This window comes from Parathielavia appendiculata (assembly GCF_033297405.1).
Source record: "Parathielavia appendiculata strain CBS 731.68 unplaced genomic scaffold N657scaffold_22, whole genome shotgun sequence".
NCBI classification, from domain to species: Eukaryota; Fungi; Ascomycota; class Sordariomycetes; order Sordariales; family Chaetomiaceae; genus Parathielavia; species Parathielavia appendiculata.
In genome coordinates, this window is record NW_026944241.1 from 125,344 (window position 1) to 142,789 (window position 17,446).

At 57.3% G+C, this 17,446-nt stretch overlaps 8 protein-coding genes across 8 annotated transcripts; 6 read left to right on the forward strand and 2 right to left on the reverse strand.

Annotated features, from left to right (window-relative positions):
- Positions 1-452: 452 nt before the first annotated feature.
- Positions 453-1,155, forward strand: N657DRAFT_684135 (Isochorismatase hydrolase; the record flags this gene model as incomplete). The annotated part of the gene is made up of 2 exons (XM_062796643.1): positions 453-747; positions 836-1,155. 2 exons carry the CDS (start codon positions 453-455, stop codon positions 1,153-1,155), a joined length of 615 nt encoding a protein of 204 aa, XP_062643596.1.
- A 332-nt stretch (positions 1,156-1,487) lies between these two features.
- On the reverse strand, positions 1,488-2,116 carry N657DRAFT_626151 (uncharacterized protein; the record flags this gene model as incomplete). Its single annotated transcript, XM_062790777.1, has 3 exons — positions 1,488-1,714; positions 1,795-1,865; positions 1,925-2,116. The coding sequence occupies 3 exons, from the start codon at positions 2,114-2,116 to the stop codon at positions 1,594-1,596; spliced, it is 384 nt and encodes a 127-aa protein (XP_062643597.1). The 3' UTR covers positions 1,488-1,593.
- Positions 2,117-3,934: 1,818 nt separating this feature from the next.
- Positions 3,935-5,068, forward strand: N657DRAFT_581042 (GroES-like protein; the record flags this gene model as incomplete). Its single annotated transcript, XM_062789497.1, has 2 exons — positions 3,935-4,049; positions 4,122-5,068. The coding sequence occupies 2 exons, from the start codon at positions 3,935-3,937 to the stop codon at positions 5,066-5,068; spliced, it is 1,062 nt and encodes a 353-aa protein (XP_062643598.1).
- Positions 5,069-5,874: 806 nt separating this feature from the next.
- N657DRAFT_658798 (DNA glycosylase) lies at positions 5,875-7,281 on the forward strand (the record flags this gene model as incomplete). Its single annotated transcript, XM_062794932.1, has 1 exon — positions 5,875-7,281. The coding sequence occupies one exon, from the start codon at positions 5,875-5,877 to the stop codon at positions 7,279-7,281; it is 1,407 nt and encodes a 468-aa protein (XP_062643599.1).
- Positions 7,282-7,323: 42 nt separating this feature from the next.
- Positions 7,324-8,897, reverse strand: N657DRAFT_649785 (uncharacterized protein). The gene is made up of 3 exons (XM_062793799.1): positions 8,615-8,897; positions 8,443-8,561; positions 7,324-8,381 (listed from the first exon to the last, which is right to left on the reverse strand). Exons 1-3 carry the CDS (start codon positions 8,796-8,798, stop codon positions 7,512-7,514), a joined length of 1,173 nt encoding a protein of 390 aa, XP_062643600.1. The 5' UTR covers positions 8,799-8,897; the 3' UTR covers positions 7,324-7,511.
- A 121-nt stretch (positions 8,898-9,018) lies between these two features.
- On the forward strand, positions 9,019-11,922 carry N657DRAFT_626161 (kinesin-domain-containing protein). Its single transcript, XM_062790778.1, has 2 exons — positions 9,019-9,410; positions 9,463-11,922. Exons 1-2 carry the CDS (start codon positions 9,200-9,202, stop codon positions 11,583-11,585), a joined length of 2,334 nt encoding a protein of 777 aa, XP_062643601.1. The 5' UTR covers positions 9,019-9,199; the 3' UTR covers positions 11,586-11,922.
- An 86-nt stretch (positions 11,923-12,008) lies between these two features.
- N657DRAFT_649787 (P-loop containing nucleoside triphosphate hydrolase protein) lies at positions 12,009-14,567 on the forward strand. Its single transcript, XM_062793800.1, has one exon. It carries the CDS (start codon positions 12,281-12,283, stop codon positions 14,426-14,428), a length of 2,148 nt encoding a protein of 715 aa, XP_062643602.1. The 5' UTR covers positions 12,009-12,280; the 3' UTR covers positions 14,429-14,567.
- A 615-nt stretch (positions 14,568-15,182) lies between these two features.
- N657DRAFT_684142 (uncharacterized protein) lies at positions 15,183-17,401 on the forward strand (the record flags this gene model as incomplete). Its single annotated transcript, XM_062796644.1, has 3 exons — positions 15,183-15,336; positions 15,443-15,724; positions 15,960-17,401. The coding sequence occupies 3 exons, from the start codon at positions 15,183-15,185 to the stop codon at positions 17,399-17,401; spliced, it is 1,878 nt and encodes a 625-aa protein (XP_062643603.1).
- Between the last annotated feature and the right edge of the window lie 45 nt (positions 17,402-17,446).

A 17,446-nucleotide genomic window follows, 5' to 3' on the forward strand; every position in this document is an offset into this window, starting at 1 on the left:
TCACTGGTTGATTTTGCACACCCCGAGCAGTGCCCTCATCCAATTGCTGATGTCTGGCTTGATTGATGACGGGAAGGTTCCTCCACTTTTGTCAATTTGAACAAAATCAGCGCCGAACATGTCGCCAACCTTTCCAAACATCGTGTTTGTTGTCGTGTTCAAAAGCGGAGGACTGTCGCCAAGACGGAGCTTCTTTCTCTCTCGCCTTCCCCACTCCCGCTCAAACTCTCAATCTCACAAGCCCTGAGTGACTCACCGGCAAGGACCAAACAAATCGAAGAGAGCGTATTTGCTTGAGAGAGTGAGCGGCTGTTTGTCTTGGATTGGTTTGGTTTGGCTTGATTTGATCAGGTATATCTGATTTGGTTGAGATCTCGACCACCGTGCAGAACCACCAATTCCTCTTCCCTCAGTCCTCCCTTCAGGTGTATTACAGCAGCAACAGGAGCACCATGGCGGCGGCACTCTTTGTAATCGACATACAAAACGACCTAGCGATCGACCCAGAAACCTGTGTGCCTCATGCAGAGCGAGTCACAGCCGCTGGCGAATTCATCCTCAAAACGGCTCGCGCATATATGGAGACGGAAACTGGCAGCACCAAACCCCCTCTCGCCAGCATCGTTTTTGTGCAGCACGAAGAAAAGCCCGAAGATGGCCCGCTGGTTCGAGGCAGTGAGCCATGGAAGCTGGTGTTTGAGCCCCGCGCGGGCGAATCTCGGGAGCGCCTGATTCACAAGACGACGCGTGAGTTGCCAACTTGCCCGTAGCTTACCTGATCGATGCAGCCAATTCTGCCGACAGTGAGATGTTCAGTTGACTAACAAACGGTTAGGAGACACCTTCGCATCGAACCCGGATCTCGCGGCTGAGCTCAAGGCGGCAGGCATCAACCACATCATCGCCTTCGGCATCCAGAGCGAGTGCTGTGTCGAGTCGACGTGCAATGGCGCCATTGATGCCGGGTTCGGGGTCACGCTGTTGTCGGGAGCACACTCGACCTACGACGACGGCGACAAGACGGCGGAAGATATTGAGCGCGAGGTCGAGGACCGCTTGGAAAAGAGAGGCGCCGACGTTATTGATTGGACAGAGGCTGCTTTCATGTGGGACAAGGGTCATGGGATCCGGCCTCCCGCCCAACAAAAAAGATGATGAGGGATCGGCACAAACTCCAAGATACAAGATTCCGGGCTGCCCCTGCCCCGGCGGAGCATGACAGATACGAGGGTCGAATCTTCAGTTGGCAGCGCGGCGAACAATCCATTTTAGTCATTTATCATAGGTAATCAGTGACCAGAAGCTGGGGAGTTCCTGTAAGCTTTCGGTCACATCTCCCATCGTGTTGGTATGGAGTTCTCCAGATGGCTCGCGCAGCGCAGTCGTACAATACATTTGGGGGTATTCTTATGTGACCGGATGGACAATGGTAGTTCCTGCAGACGTACTCATGTGGTACCGAAAGTGCCGATTTGACCTTCCTGCTTTCTTGGTGAGGCCTGCCCATGAACGACATATTCCAGCGTATTTCCATGTCACTCTTTCCCGAGCTTGATTGCCCCTTATCCTCGATCCGTATTTGTCCATCTGCCCCTAAATCCCGTCTTGTCCATCCCACACTTTCCAACGATACTTGGGCATTGGTGTTGGTGTCGGTGCCACCGTGACGGTGGGCGTCTCTCCGAGCTTCAAGGGAGACGAGGTGGGAAAACCGCTTTTCATACGCGAACCAGTAAATAGTCAGTTATGTTTGCCTCGCCCCGGTTCATAATGCTTTCTCCCCCTGGAACTTACGCGCAGGCACTCGACTTCGAAATGACTTCGCCGACGGGCGTGTAGCCGAGACACCCGTAGCATGCGCAGACCTGGAGGTGGGTTCAGGGTCGTCCGGTTGCATGGAATGCGCCAAAATGGATCAACTTACCCCGTCCCTGCCGCCCGAGATGCACTTAAAGATCTCGTCTGCCCCCTGGGGATTCAGAAAGCAGGCCGTGTTGTCCATGATTTCTTTGCAGTTCTCATTGCCGTTGTAGTCGCAGGGGCCGTAATCGATAGCTTGCGGTGCGGCGAGAGCCAGGGCTGGGAGGAACAAGAGAAAGCCTATCGAGACGCGCATCGTTTTGGTCATGGTGTACGACATGGTGAGCATGCCGCGGATCGCCTAAACAGTATGGCTGGGGTAGCGGAAACACCATCCTTATAGCTTGATGACCACCCGACATTGACCTGATCAGCGGCATGTACATTACTCCCCTTGCAGGAGGTTCCCCTCTTGACAATATATCCATCGCCGGGTTGGCAGCCAAGCCGTAGATTAGGCTCGGAGAAATACCCGACCTGATATTGATGCCGGATGTTCCAACCAACCAATCTTCAAGATCCATCCGCCTTTGCCAAATGGGCATGGTACAAGCACGAGATCGCCGCCGGATTCTTGCTGTCGGCCCTTGTTATAACGCCATGTCCAGAGCCGCTACATCGACATCGAGAGAATTACGAGTGCACCGGGTCTGTGACACGGCGTGGAACATGCATGGAATATTGGAATGCATTGGACCCCGCCCACTCGAGGCAACTTTCATGGGTCCTGGTTGATGTGGCTAGAGCCGGCGGTTACCTTAGATATTTGTGGCATTGGGGCTTGATGTGTATGGTTTCAATGGTTTTAGCATTCGATTCTCATCGACCTCTTGGTTTCTTGAGCACCGTCTTCCGGACCAAGCTCCCTAAGCCTGTTGAGCCGCAGCTGATATTGTCTATGGAGGAAAAGGAGTTCCGAGACAGTCCGATGAAAGAGATTTCTTTGTCTCTGACCGGTTGCTAGACATTACAGCACGGGTTCAAAGGTATCCGGCCACCCCACATTCTCCCAGCCACCCACATTATATACCTTAAGCTTTAACACAGGATATCTTAACACTGCAAAGTCGTGGCAGAAAAACGATAGGCATTGTAAAAGCCCCAGGCCCAGGACAATAATATTCTGTTCACCAACCTTGGGACATGGGTATAGCCAGTCATGAAGGGAGCGCGAAGTCTCGTCTTCGCTCCATCAGGGAGCGATGGGAGCATCGAACGCTCCTAGCGGACTGGGAGCGACAGGAGCTACCTTAGCTCCCAGTGCTCCCCAAAGACAATGGGAGAAGTAGGTGTATATAGTCTGCGATCTTTAAGCCTACGGGCATTTCGGTAGCTTCCTCAGTAAGCAGTATAAGCAGTTAGCCACACCTACTGTTGAGACATTTCCTTGTGCACTTGTTGTGAACCTCTTGGCTTCACCGAACCTCACCCCAATGACAAGTTATAACCTTCAGGTGCCCCTTTCAGAAGTTGGGGCTTCGAGATTCGTCACAGTATCGCGGGAGACGCGAAAGAGCTGGGCGACGGCGCGTTCGCTTTGGCCAGCTGCAACGAGGGTGCAAATGGCTCCAGGTGCCCCTGGAGATAGCTCCTGTAACTCCTACGACCGGCGGTTAAACTGGCAACGAAATCAGCCAAATTGAGCTTCATAATGTCGAACTGTGGTGGTTCGAAGATTAGGAAGGGGAGGACGCGAGACGCGACTGCGTTACATTGATGTGGGGTGGCCGGATACTTTTGAAACCCCATTGTACTAAGCCTTTCCCTCATAGGTAGGAGGGGTACCTATGTACAGTACCTAGCCAGAGAATTAGTAATTCTCGGCGACTTTACAACACAAGCCAAGAAGTCTATCGACGAAAACTCGGCCTGACATGGACGCCGATGTCGACCGGAAAATGACGTGCCAGATAGCAAAGACGGATTATAAGAGCCCTGATACAAGGCAGCTCGGATCCTACCATGTCGGTTGTTCAACGTCGTCTTGCGCTGAAGTATCATTCCCATCAGCAGCAATCAGTTTCCCTGTTTCCCTCCAGAGCCCGCACATTTTGAGACGATACCCAAACCCGACATGTCGCAACAAGCTCTGGTGCTCGAAAGATTTGGTACGCCGTTAGTGCCGCAGACACGGCCGATACCCAAGCCGAAGCAGCACCAAATACTGCTAAAGATCATTGCAGTGGGATGTATGTACCTCGAGCTCAGTAACGAGGCTTGGGTTGTTGCCAAATACCAAGCTGACTGATTGTTCATTGCAGTGAACCCACATGACCAGAAAATCCGCGACTACGGAATCATCATCACTCCCGAACATCTGCCCTACATCACCGGCAACGACATTGCTGGTGTGGTCGAAGATGTTGGGTCGGATGTGACTGCCTGGAAGCGGGGCGACCGCGTCTTCGCCCAAGCAGACGCCGGCACGCCCGACGGAGGCGGCGCCCAGCAATACGCCGTGGTGCCGGCAGACCTGGTTGCCCCCATCCCCGAGTCCATGTCATTCGACGAAGCCGCCACGCTCCCAACCGTCGCAATGGCATCTTTCGTCGCCCTCTTCCACCCCTCGGGTCTCGGCCTCCCTGCCCCTTATTCCAAGGAGAGTGAGTCGTTCGGTTACCAGCAGCGCAGCCTGGTCGTCATCGGCGGCGGATCTAACTGCGGCAAACTGGCGGTCCAGCTTGCGCGGCTGGTCGGGTTCGGGAAGATCATCACGATCGCAGCCAAGACTCCCGAGAAGGAGGCCGAGCTGAAGGAGCTCGGCGCAACCCACGTGCTCGACCGGCGGGCCGAAGATGTGGTGGAGCAATGCCGCGCAGTCGTCGGCGACGGCTTGCTCTACGCGCTTGACACGGTCAACAACGGGCCCATGGCGCATACCCTCGGCGTCTCGCTGCTCTCTGCTAGCGAGAAGGGCACCTTGGCGACCCTTCTTCCGGGTGATGTACACGTGGACGAGTCGAAGATCGGGCACAAGGCGGCCGGGTACGAGGTCAGGTTCACGAGGGGGTCTGCGCACCTGCATCGAGAACTGGGCCAGCAATTCTGGAAGCATCTACCAGGGTGGTTGGAAGCCGGCAAGATCCGCCCGCTGCGGTACCGCATTATCAGCCATCTCGACGAGAAGGCGGTCAATGAGGCGCTTGATGGTTATCGCGATGGCGGCAGTATTACGAAAGTCAACATTCACCCACATGAGTCCCATTGAGGAGACGGGCTTGGGAGGATTGGCTGTTGTGGTGGGCGTCCAAATGTCGAGCCGCGATAGCAAGTTATGGGTGGACAAAAAGAGCAGATAACTTGACCTGTCAGGGTTAGGGCTAAGTATGTCGAATGCACCGATTTGAAATGGAGTTGACCAGTCACGACTCGACGAGATTCCAAGTGTCCATTGTGGTTCATGTTATGCAACTGGAGCATGGGCCACTGAGCTTGATTTTAGTTGAGATATTCGGGCCCCTTGCCGAGGAGGTCGACGCCAGTCAGTCACGTGGTCCAAGGCTCGGGGGACCGCAGAATTGTCAACAAGCGCTTGGGCTACACACCTCACCTTCCCCAGCATCGGAACTGTGAGTGAGCGAAAACATGAAGAGAAAAATGACAACCCGGAAGAGCGCGCGCATTGCATCGAGAAGCTCCAACACCCCACCAATAAGTTCATCTCTGGAACGAAATGGCGTGCCGATCAACAGCGTCTCCCGGTCGGCCATCGACGACGCGCTGTTGTCCCCAAAGACGGATTCGGATTCAGACGCAGACTTCACCGACCACAATTTCCGACCAGCCAAACGCCGCAAGACACCACCATCCCGACCCAAGAACCCCAAGCAGACACGACAACCCACCACCACCACCACATCACAATACTCACCAACCCTTCATAACCCCCTGATCCCCCTCCCCTCCCGCACCCACACCAAATCCTACCACCACCCGCCACCCCTCCTCACCTCCCCCGAAACCCAACAATCCCTCCTAACCTGGTTCACCACAACCGCCTACCACCGCCGCCCTATGCCCTGGCGCAAACCCTTCCTCCCCCCCTCCTCCCTCTCCCGCGCCGACCTCTCCCGCCGCGCCTACGAGGTCTGGATCTCCGAGACCATGCTCCAGCAGACACGCGTCGCGACCGTGGTCGGGTACTACCAGAAGTGGATGGCCAGGTGGCCTACCATTTGGGACCTGGCGGCGGCCACAGAGGAGGACGTGGTTGGGATGTGGGCTGGGTTGGGGTATTATTCGCGCGCAAGGAGGGTGTGGGAGGCGGCGAGGATGGTTTGTTGTGTCGCTGACGGGGATGGGGATGGGAACGGAGGAGTCTTGCCCGGGGATGTGGACTCGTTGATGCGCTTGCCTGGCGTGGGGAGGTATAGCGCTGGTGCGGTGGCGGCTATTGTGTTTGGCGTGGCTGCGCCGGTGGTGGATGGGAATGTATTGAGGGTGCTGAGCAGGCAGATGGGAGTGTTGGGGGACGTGAAAGCGGATAGGACCGTGGTGGAATTGTTGTGGGCGGCGGCTGGGGAGTTGGTCAAGGCTGTCGCGGGGGACGGGGTCAGTGAGAGGCCGGGGCATTGGGGGCAAGCGCTGATGGAGTTGGGGAGTACTGTGTGCATGCCCAAGCCGAATTGTACGGCATGTCCGATCACTGAGACGTGTCGAGCTTATGCAGAGGGGCTTGCTCTAGCGAACCGGGGAGGTGTTCGAATAAAGGAAGGGGTGGTGGAGGATGTCGAGGATCTCTGCACCCTGTGTGCGCCTTTGGAAGAGACGGCAGAGAACGAGGATGAAGGGAGTGAGCCGGCAAGCAAGCCGAGCAGAAACGGAGGCATATTGTCCCGGTTCTTTGCAACCACACAGACCCCCAGGCAAACAACAACAGCCTCGGGAATTGACGCCCGCACGATGACCGTCATCATCAACCATGCCAGGAAGTTCCCCCTAAAAAAGCCCAAGAAAAGGGTACGGGAGGAGGAGACACTCGTCTGCGCCATCCGACGCGCTTCCGACGGGCGATATCTCATCCACCAGAGACCCGCCAAGGGGCTCTTGGCAGGGCTCTGGGAGCTTCCCAGCCATACCTTGCCGGTTACCAACGACAGCAGTCCTGAGAGCCGGAGAACACAGGCATTGCCCTACGTTGCCGAATTGGTTGCCACTCAGCGCAACAAAAGAGCAGTCAAGCACGTCTGCGAGATTGGGAGCGTGCCGTGGCTGTTTTCCCATCTGAAGCTGACCATGCACGTCCACCTGTTCGAGATTGATGATGCTGAAAGGCTGCCTGAACAAGGTCCTCGAGAACGATGGGCCTCTGCCCAGGACATTGAAACGGAATCCATGGGCACGGGCATGAAACGGTGTTGGGCGCTTGTCAAAAAGCGGATAGGAGAGACAACCCAACTGAATCCTGCTCGACCCGTGTAGAACAATCTGTATACCCCGAAGACTTAAGTTGGCTTTGAGAACTTGGCTACATGTGAGGTGCGCTGGGGCGATCGATGTGGTACTCTTCAGGTGTGGCGTGGGCTGCCCGAGGACGATTTTCCGCAACTGTTCCGATATCAGGCTCCCACAAGCCTGGGTGACAGGTAAGCGTTCAATGTTACAGAAATAATACACGGCGACATCAAGCTACCAAACATGATTCGCGCTCATCACCGGACGAACTCGTTCAGGTCCTTCGCATCCTCAAAGCTGACCTTCCCGCCCTGACCAACGCTGGCGACATGGATAGCTACCTTCTGCTCAGGCCTGGGTTCCTCCGAAACCTTGGGCTTGGTCGCCAGCTCAACGGCTGCCGGCACGACGCCCGCCTCAGCGTCGGCAATCTCATTGACGTCCTCCCTGCTGAGAACATCCCTCACCCTGACGCCCCGTGTCGACATGAGCACCGTCATGGGCCCCTTGAACTGCAGGAACAGCCGATCGCCCCATATTGTCCTCCTTGCGGCCGTCCTTAGGCCATACAATAACCTCGCCACAGCTTTGTACGTCGCCGTGTCCCGCATGGCATTCCAGAACCTCGCAACCCGCTCCGGCATCATGCGTGCCGCGGGGCCGCTAATCGACGCGGGAATTGCGGGGACCTGCAGGTTGAACCTGGTGCTCCTGAACCGGAACGGCAGCGGCGGGTTGCGCGTGACTGAGTACGCCACGACGTGCGACGGGTGTAGGACAATTTGCTCGCCATCGCCCAGCGTGAGCTCGTGGATCTGGCCCGGCGCGGCCAGCGCCACCAGCCCGCGACCCGACAGGTGTGTGTTGCCCCAGTGGGCGAGCGACAGCCCTTGCTGGACGCCAGGTGTCGGCGCGAGGGTGTGGCCCGTCCAGGCGAGCAGGGCGTTGCGCTGGGCGATGACCCAGTCGGTTGTCCCGTCGAGGTGGATGACTGAGAAGGTTGTGTTGGGGGATTTGGCGGCTATGAGGGCGGTGATGGGTGTTGTCGAGGAGATGCGCTGGTAGAGGAAGGGGATGCCGAGGAGCACTCGTCGGAGGGGAGACAGGAGGGAGAGGGTGGATTGGGCCTGGTAACGGTAAGCGAAAGTACCAGAAGGATTTCGGCGGCGTATGGGGCCAGTAGCGCACATTTTCCACCTTGCCGGCGACTGATACCAAAGTCCCTCGTCTTGTGTACAGCCGTTGCGATGCCGAGAGGGTGACCGAGAGAAGAGAGTAGGGCGAGCCTAGGACTTCAAAGCGAGCATCTGTGAATTGTGAGAACCGCAGCCTCTAATGAAGGAATTGCCGCAGTGCGCACCTGCCGAGTCCCTCTGTGACCCAGGGTAAGCTCCGAAAACGTCGGCGGCTGGCCTCGAATCGGTGGTGGGGGATGCGCTGATTTGGATAGCTCGGCATTGCCAGCAGACAAAGCCCGGCCGGATTGTTGGCGATGTTGAGACTCCCGGCCGCAGCCTTCTGGTCAAGGGTGGGTGCCGTTTCATGATTGCACGGCCCCAAGTGGCGTGGTAGGTGCAATGGCGCGGAGCTTTGAACTTCACTTGGTCCGAGGTCGTCCAGAAATTCAGAGTTCGCGAAATTCCCGGCTCAGGACGGAACGGGCGAAGAAGCACAGGCCACGGGAGCTCCAGGCTCGGCAAAGTGCCGATTCAAGCTGCAGCCCCTGGCTCCACAGGACTTAGTACAGTAACAGTAGTTGCTGGGGAGAACCCATATTAAGCTCTTTTTCCCACAAACAGGACCCTTCCGCGTGTGCAGGGATTAGCTTTCCTGTCTGTACCGCAATTCCTGAATGCAACACAGCTTCGCACATCAGTTGGTTTCGTCCCTCCGCCCGTATCCCTTGCTTTCCTCTCATACACGCCTCTCGGCCGATTGACCTGAGATGTCTGTGCGTGTGGTTGCCAGAATCCGTCCGCTGCTTGAAAAAGAGCTCGACAAGGATATCATCGTGCACGCAGACCGCGTCGGCGACGGGAAGCCATTGACCGTCGTCAAGATCCCGAACCCCAAAAACGAGGCTGAAGAGTTCTCGTTTGCCTTCAACAGCGTCTACGATCAGGCCACAACACAAGAAGACCTGTTCACCGCTGAAGGTATGCTGGTTTCGACGTCTGTTCCTCGCCCGTCGAAACTGACTTTCTCCAGTGGCCCCCCACGTGAAGGCGCTCTTCCAGGGCTTAGATGTGACAATCTTTGCCTATGGCGTCACGGGTACCGGCAAAACACACACTATGCGTGGCGGCCTGAGGCTTGCCGAGCGCGGCGTGATTCCCAGGCTGCTGAGCAACGTCTTTCGCAGAGCCAAGAAGCTCATGAAGGACACCAATGGCTCGACAACAGTGGTCGTGGCCCTCTCATACTACGAAATCTACAACGACAAGGTCTACGACCTGCTGGAGCCACCAGAGAAACGGACAGCCGCGGGCCTTCCGCTTCGTGAAAAGGACGGGAGGACCATCGTCGTCGGATTATCGGAGCGCTCATGCGACGACCTTAAGGACTTCGAGAGGCTGTACATCGAAGCAAACAATAACCGCGTCACGGCTGCGACCAAGCTGAACGCCCACAGCAGCAGAAGCCACGCCATCTTGCGTGTCAAGGTGACACAGACAACCGAGAACGCAGTGAAGGAGAGTACGGCGTCCGCCATTGACTTGGCCGGCTCGGAAGACAACCGGCGAACCGATAATGGCAAGGAGAGGCTGGTCGAGTCGGCAGCCATCAACAAGAGCCTTTTCGTGCTGAGCCAGTGCATCGACGCCATCTCGCGCGGTGACAAGCGCATCCCGTACCGGGAGTCCAAGATGACTCGTATCCTGTCGCTCGGCCAAAACAACGGCATCACCATCATGATCCTCAACCTCGCGCCGATCCGCAGCTACCACCTCGATACGCTCAGCAGCCTGAATGTCAGCTCTCGCGCCAAGCGCATCGAGGTGCGCGAGATCGAGAACGAAATTGTGTACAAGCAACCTCCGCGCACCAATTCCGGTCTGGGAGGTGCCAGCGTCCAGCGTCAACCCCTGCGGCCGCTAAACAGCGCCCACAACATTCACACGGGCGCGCTGGCAGCCAAGGCGGCGGAGAAGGCTGAAAAGCCAGACAAGCCCGTCAAGGCATTCAGCGTCTACACCGACAAGAAGCCCACCGTCGCGGCACGCCCCATCGCCCCGGCGGCCAACAGCTCCCAACCGAGACAACCTCTCCAAATCAAGCGGCCGTCCGAGGGTCAGGAGACGGCTCTCATACGCCCATCCAAGCTCGCTCGTCCGACCCAGTTCCCGGTGCCCCGCCCGACGCAACACACACTATTATCCCAACCCCAGCAACCACAGCAACCACAGCAACAAATCACAATCACGCCCTCCCAGATCGAAGCAATGGTCGAAAAGAAGGTAGCCGAGATCCTTGCCTCCCGCGCAGCAGCCGAAGCCGTGTCCGCACCGCCCGCTGCGCAACCGTGCACAACAGACCTCATACCTAATAACAACACGCCGACCGCCGCGAATGCAACCCAAAACGAAATCAGCGAGGAAGTCAAGCGCCGTCTGGAAGCCCTTGAGCGGCGCATCGACAACGAATCCCGCAGCAACAACAACAAGGACAGCGACGATGACGGTGGCCGGCGGGCAAACGGGCTGCGCCTGCTGCTCCAGGCGCGGCAGGCCAAGGAGCGCGGGGATGACGAGGCGGCGCTGGGGTTGTATGAGCGGGCCCTGGAGGTGTTTCCCGGACAGAGGAAGTTGCTGGGGAAGATTGAGCGGTTGAGGGTTAAGCTTGGGAGGGCGGGACAAGTGGACAAGGCCAATAATAAGAAGGAGAGGAGTGAAGCGAGGAGTGGGACGGGGGTGGAGGACGAGGAGGAGGATGGAGAGTATCGGGAGGCGGAGGCTGATGTTGAAGAAGACGATAATGATAATGGCAAGGGGAAGATTGGGACGCCGGTTCGCGGCAAGGGTAGGAGGAACAAGGCTGCTGCTCAAAAGGTAGCCAAGAATGTGGATCCGGGTGTCGACTTTGACGACCCTGCTTCATCACCGCGTACGAGGCAGCTGCTGGAGATTGTCAACTCGCGGGATTTGGCGCGGATCAAGGGCCTCCATGGCTTTGGGCCCAAGAAGGCGCAGGACTTGGTCGACTGTCTTGCTCTTAGGGGAATCGGGGAGTCGGGGAGGGTCGAGTCGCTCGCTCAGCTACGGATGCTTCCTGGAATGGGGGGACGCGCGGTCGAGAGGGCGTACGAGGGATTGGTTGTCGAAGGTGCGTGAAGAGTCTGTTGGTCTAGGTTGTTCGGTAAATGTTGTCTGTACCTGGGTTTCCTGGTTTCTTCCCACATCTCTCGTTCTTGCAAGGTTGGGGCGGCCCTGCCCGGTCCAGCATCGGGCCAATGCATTGCTTGGAGTTTGTGGCTAGAGGTGTTGGTTTAGTATATATGTTTTCGTTAATTAGGGGTGGGTGTCGTTTCTAGCATTGTTCATCTGCCGTTGGATGGATGAGCAAACATTCGTTAATGTACTTATTAGACTTGAAATTCTGTTCAAAGTGGTCCATCGGGAGTTAGGATGATATAAAGATACGGATAACGTTGATGTTAGTGAGTTTGGGGTTTGATGATTCGATAGTCGTCGAATTTAGGACTCCACATTGCATCATTGCTGCCCCACACCGCCGGATCCGAGCATCGCAGCGCTCGGAAGTTCCGAAGCTCGACACCTTCGCCGACCCGACACCAACCGGCGACAGCACAAATCGCTCACCATTCGCAAAGCAAGCCACACCGACGTTTTTGCACTCTGAACCAATCAGACCCGTTCGCCTCTAATTTCCGTGGCAGAGACTCCATGCGCTGAAAACCCGCAATCACCACGTTTCAATCCCGCACAAATCGCGCCAAACTCGACTTGTCTTGCAAGACCGCAGTAGCCCAGTGCCAGAGGAAGATGTCGGCCCGTCTTTCTTCACAATGTCTTCAAACCCAAGACTCATGATGGCCTCGGGCCGCCTACAACGGGCCAAGATGGTGCCCTTTCTCCGTCTGCGACCCATCCGCGCCTCCCACTACCCCTGGACACCCCGAACCGGAGGGTTGAACGGCGCCGTCGCTTCCTCCTCACTACGCGCCGTCTTCCACACCACCGCCCTCCGTAGCTATGGACCGCGAACACCGAACGTCGGAACGAGTCCGCCCTCGACAGGTCAGAAGACCGCCCTGCCGCCACATCAAGACCCGCTCGCGGCCATCGACAAGACCGCGCAGGAGCAGCGCAAGGCGGATTGGGCAATCATGAAAGAGATGTCGCGATATCTGTGGCCAAAAGACAGTTGGGGGGACAAGATGCGCGTGCTGCTAGCCGTGGCTCTGCTGGTCGGCGGCAAGGTCTTGAACGTGCAGGTGCCCTTCTACTTTCGCGAAATTGTCGACTCCCTCAACGTCGACATTGCCGCGACGGGCGGCACCGTCGCAACCGTGGCGGGCACCATGATATTTGCATACGGCGCGGCCAGGATAGGCGCTGTCGTGTCGCAGGAGTTGCGGAATGCCGTGTTCTCATCGGTTGCGCAAAAGGCGATTCGCCGGGTCGCGACAAGGACGTTTGGGCACCTCCTGAATCTCGATCTCAATTTCCACCTGTCCAAGCAGACGGGTGGCTTGACACGCGCCATTGACCGCGGTACCAAGGGTATCAGTTTCCTGCTGACAAGCATGGTGTTCCACATCGTGCCGACCGCTCTGGAAATCAGCATGGTGTGCGGCATCCTGACCTACCAGTTTGGCTGGGAGTTCGCTGCCATCACAGCGCTCACCATGACGGCATACACAGCATTCACCATCTGGACGACGGCATGGCGGACAAAGTTCCGTCGGCAGGCCAACGCCGCCGACAACAAGGCGTCCACTGTCGCCGTGGACTCGCTCATCAACTACGAAGCCGTCAAGTACTTCAACAATGAAAAGTACGAGATCGGCCGCTACGACAAGGCCTTGCAGCAGTATGAGAAGAGCTCCATCAAGGTGGCCACCTCGCTGGCGTTCCTCAACAGCGGCCAAAACATAATCTTCTCCTCGGCGCTCACGGTCATGATGTGGCTCGGCGCTCAGGGCATCGTCGGGGGCACATTGTCAGTCGGCGACCTGGTCCTGATCAACCAGCTCGTCTTCCAACTCTCAGTCCCGCTCAATTTCCTCGGCTCCGTTTACCGCGAGCTGCGCCAATCTCTCCTCGACATGGAGACCCTCTTCAACCTGCAAAAGGTCAACGTCTCCATCAAGGAGAAGCCCAACGCAGCGCCGCTTGTCCTGCCCAAGGGCGGCGAGATCCGCTTCGAGAACGTCTCGTTCGGCTACTACCCCGACCGGCCCATCCTCAACAACCTCTCCGTGACCATCCCCGCCGGCAAGAAGGTCGCCGTGGTCGGCCCTTCGGGCTGCGGCAAGTCGACCCTCCTCCGCCTGCTCTTCCGTTCCTACGATCCCCAATCTGGCCGCATCTTTATCGACGACCAAGACATCCGCGACGTGCCGCTCGACTCGCTTCGCCGTGCCATCGGTGTAGTTCCCCAGGACACGCCGCTTTTCAATGACACGGTCGAGCTCAACATCCGCTACGGCAACCTCGACGCGCCGCCCGAGAAGGTCGTCGAGGCCGCCCGCCGCGCCCATATCCACGACAAGATCGAGTCGTGGCCGCACGGGTATCAGACCAAGGTCGGCGAGCGCGGGCTGATGATTTCAGGAGGCGAGAAGCAGCGGCTGGCCGTGTCGCGGCTTGTGCTCAAAGACCCACCCCTGCTCTTCTTTGACGAGGCCACGAGCGCGCTGGATACGCATACCGAGCAGGCGCTCATGGCGAATATCAATGAGGTGCTCAGGGAGAAGCAGAGGACGAGCGTATTTGTGGCGCACCGGCTGAGGACGATCTATGATGCTGATGTCATTATTGTGCTCAAGGAAGGGCGGGTCGTCGAGATGGGCAGTCATCGCGAGCTGATGGAGCGGAATGGCTTGTATGCTGAGCTGTGGATGGCGCAGGAGATGTTGATGCAGGATATGGATATTGGGAGTGGCCCACAAGGGCGAGGAGGAGAGCGTGAGGGAGTAGAGAGGAGTTAAAGGGATATGGATGATACAGTCAACCGATAAAGGGGGGATGGTTGCGAACCTGCGCCGTGGGATGTTGTTGACAAAGGACGGTTTTGTGTATACACTTGTATCGTCATATGCAGACACAAACATGCTCGGTTTTCATTTAGGGGCACGCCGAGAGGGCCCGTCCAAGCCGGCTCAAGGGCGCAGTTCTCTCCTCGTTGGCGGCGATATTTGAGTAATATCCGTCTGGTTCGCCGAAAAGATTCGATTCCCTGTCAAGGCGTTCGACAGCTGCGGGGCCGGAGGGTTACTCCAAGAGATAATACCTTAACTACGCTCTTACTGCGGGCTTCAGCCCGTCGCAGCATGCAATCCACTGGAAGTAGGGACAGCCGCAGGCGGTTGAGAAGGCTTCCAGCAGGACGGCGATGGCTCCTCTGTTCCTGCAACAGAACCTGCCGCTTTGGGCAGCCAGCATGGGAATGCATGGAGAGGGTCCGTTGGGGATATTAACCGGCGGCGCAGTCGAATAGCAACGCAGCTTGGAAGCACACGCTGACTTCCCGGAATGCAGCCCGAGGTGTGAACGCCAGAGCTCGAAGGAGATGGGCCAACTATACGAAACAGCCTCGAAAAGAAGGGACGCTTGCGACGGGAACCGTCGATGTTGCCCATCGTCACAAGCATATCATGCCGGCACTCCTCGCCTTGATGCGCTCACACACATTGAGTTGTGTCTTGCTACATTGACCAGTCACCTCAACTGTACTCTGCCATCATGCGCGTCAAGGTATTGACGGCGGCATCTTCTTTAATCGCTCTTGGTGCCGGCCTATACCAGGACGCCCACCATGGCCTGGATTTGCGGAGCGAGGAGCGCTGCAAACAGGTCCGCGACCAAGCCGCCAAATTGATGGCAGATAACGGCATTGGTATGTCTACTCTCGAGTAATGGACGATCTCGGTACCAACTAGGATTATTAAAGTACCAAAGAACCGGTCTGAGCTCCGTTTTTTCATGCCTATGGCAGAGCTCAGTCGAGTATCTCCGGGACCCTCCTCAGGGGTATCTCTCCGAGAGCGTTGATCTTATTCGGGGCCTCGATGACATTGCAGCGAAACTCAAAGAAGAAAAACGAGGCGGTTACGCCAATGAGCTTGAATTCCTCGCCAACCTACGCATGTTGGCCAACGTTCGCCCGCGCGACTTCCATCTTGGCCATTGGACGCCGCTGCTGAACCTGTTTGACTTTCCTATGAGCGCTCAGTCCGTCTCTATTTCTGATAATGCGCTCGCTATACCCAAGATCTATCTTTACAGTACTTCCCCGCCCCCCGTCGCTAGACGAATTGATAGCTGAGCTGAAATTGACCCGGTGTATAGATAATATTAAACATACCCAGAATAGCTACACGCCTTCCCCAGTCTCGACCATCGACGGTGTTCCGGCACTGGAGTTTTTTACAGAAGGCATCAGTCAACATCGCCTTATCGCACGATCCCGGCGCTCGGTTTAACGGCATGTTCCGAAGCCTTGCCACCGATATAATCTAGCCTACGTGTCGCCTGAGCCGTTCGCCCTGGGCCTCGGTGACACGACCAATGTTAAGTGCCAGAACGGCACTATATTTAACTTCAGTAATGCCGCCCGACTCCTTGCAAACTTCACAAGATTCGCCTCGGGCGCTGATCTGTACGATGTTTATGGCTGGGGCGACGTGACAGACGAGCGGCCTCTCAATGCCCGGTTCTACCAACTGGCCGAGCGCAACCATATAGCCGCTTTCACGGGCTATCCCAGGGCCTTCAAGTCGACCAGGCACGTAGCTGGCTTTCTCCCCGAAGGCTCCGAGTTCTCGGATAAGGCAGTGCTCGCCGTGAATAGCTTCAGCGAAGCGCCTCACCCGGACCACGTCGATCAATCCATGAGCGTTCAACAGAGAAACTTCTATCAAGTCGTGGTTGACTTTACAAGTGCTGCCAAAGCGGCCAACCGTACTAAGCTCGTCCTCGACTTCCAGGGCAACGGCGGCGGCCTCACCTCCAACATAATGGCCCTTTACTTCGCCCTCTTCCCCGGGGATACCCTACCCATCCTCTCGCAGGCCCGCGCCCATCCCCAGTTTGCCTGGCTGGGCAAACCGGTCTGGGACCTCACGTCTTTTGCATCCCAATGGCCGCTGTACGACTTTGTCAGGCCCGACGGCAAGCCGTGGTCCTCGTTCAAAGAGCTGTACGGGCCCTTCCTGGATGCCGCAGCCGGCCACAAACGATGGGGCCAGCACACCCACCCGGCCATTATCAACACAACGTCGGTCCTCCGATTCTCCACCGACCTGTTCCCTCTCCCCGACGGATGGCAGTACCGCCAGCTATGGAATACGCCGCCGTTTCGTCCCGAGGACATCATCATTGTCAGTGACGGGCAGTGCGGCTCGGCCTGCGCCCTCACCGTCACCATGTTGACCCACGCCCATGGCGTGCTCACCGTTGTGCTCGGTGGCCGCCCACTGCGCGCCCCGATGCAGGCCGTCGGCCAGACCAGGGGCGGCCCCAGCATGAGCTTCATGTTGATGCCCGACTTTAACAGGTCCCAAGTGCCCGAAGGCTTGACACTGCCGCCCGACAAGTTCACGTACCGGCCGCCGCTCCGAGTCGGAGGGTCGCAGGGCGGCGATTCCTGGGCTATGACAGTCACGTTCAATTCGGTTGATTTGCTGCCGTACAAGGGGAATACGTCGGACCTGGGACAAGGCGAGGTGCCGCTGCAGTTTCGCTATGAGGCGGCCAACTGCAGGCTGTTTTACACCTGGGACATGGCACGGGATATCACGGCCATCTGGAAGGCTGTCGCTGGGGTTGCTTGGGGCGGAAAGAAATGCGCGCCTGGGACGACGAATGCCGATGGGATGATGGGGGGTGTCCCGACGTATAGCAAGGTGGTTGATGATCAGTATCGACTGGGAAAAGGGGCCGGGGCGCTTGATAGGAAGTAAAGGCCGTTATCGCCAGGTCCTTCACTTAATTGCAGCACGAATAGG

Bases quoted from the DNA above. Each gene is read 5' to 3' on its own strand.
- N657DRAFT_626161 (XM_062790778.1), top strand. From the start codon at position 9,200: ATGTCTGTGCGTGTGGTTGCCAGAATCCGTCCGCTGCTTGAAAAAGAG. The intron at 9,411-9,462 runs GTATGCTGGTTT...GACTTTCTCCAG, and splicing joins AGACCTGTTCACCGCTGAAG to TGGCCCCCCACGTGAAGGCG.
- N657DRAFT_649787 (XM_062793800.1), top strand. From the start codon at position 12,281: ATGTCTTCAAACCCAAGACTCATGATGGCCTCGGGCCGCCTACAACGG.
- N657DRAFT_649785 (XM_062793799.1), bottom strand. From the start codon at position 8,798: ATGAAACGGCACCCACCCTTGACCAGAAGGCTGCGGCCGGGAGTCTCA. The intron at 8,562-8,614 runs GTGCGCACTGCG...CACAATTCACAG, and splicing joins GTCACAGAGGGACTCGGCAG to ATGCTCGCTTTGAAGTCCTA. The intron at 8,382-8,442 runs GTGCGCTACTGG...TACCGTTACCAG, and splicing joins TCGCCGGCAAGGTGGAAAAT to GCCCAATCCACCCTCTCCCT.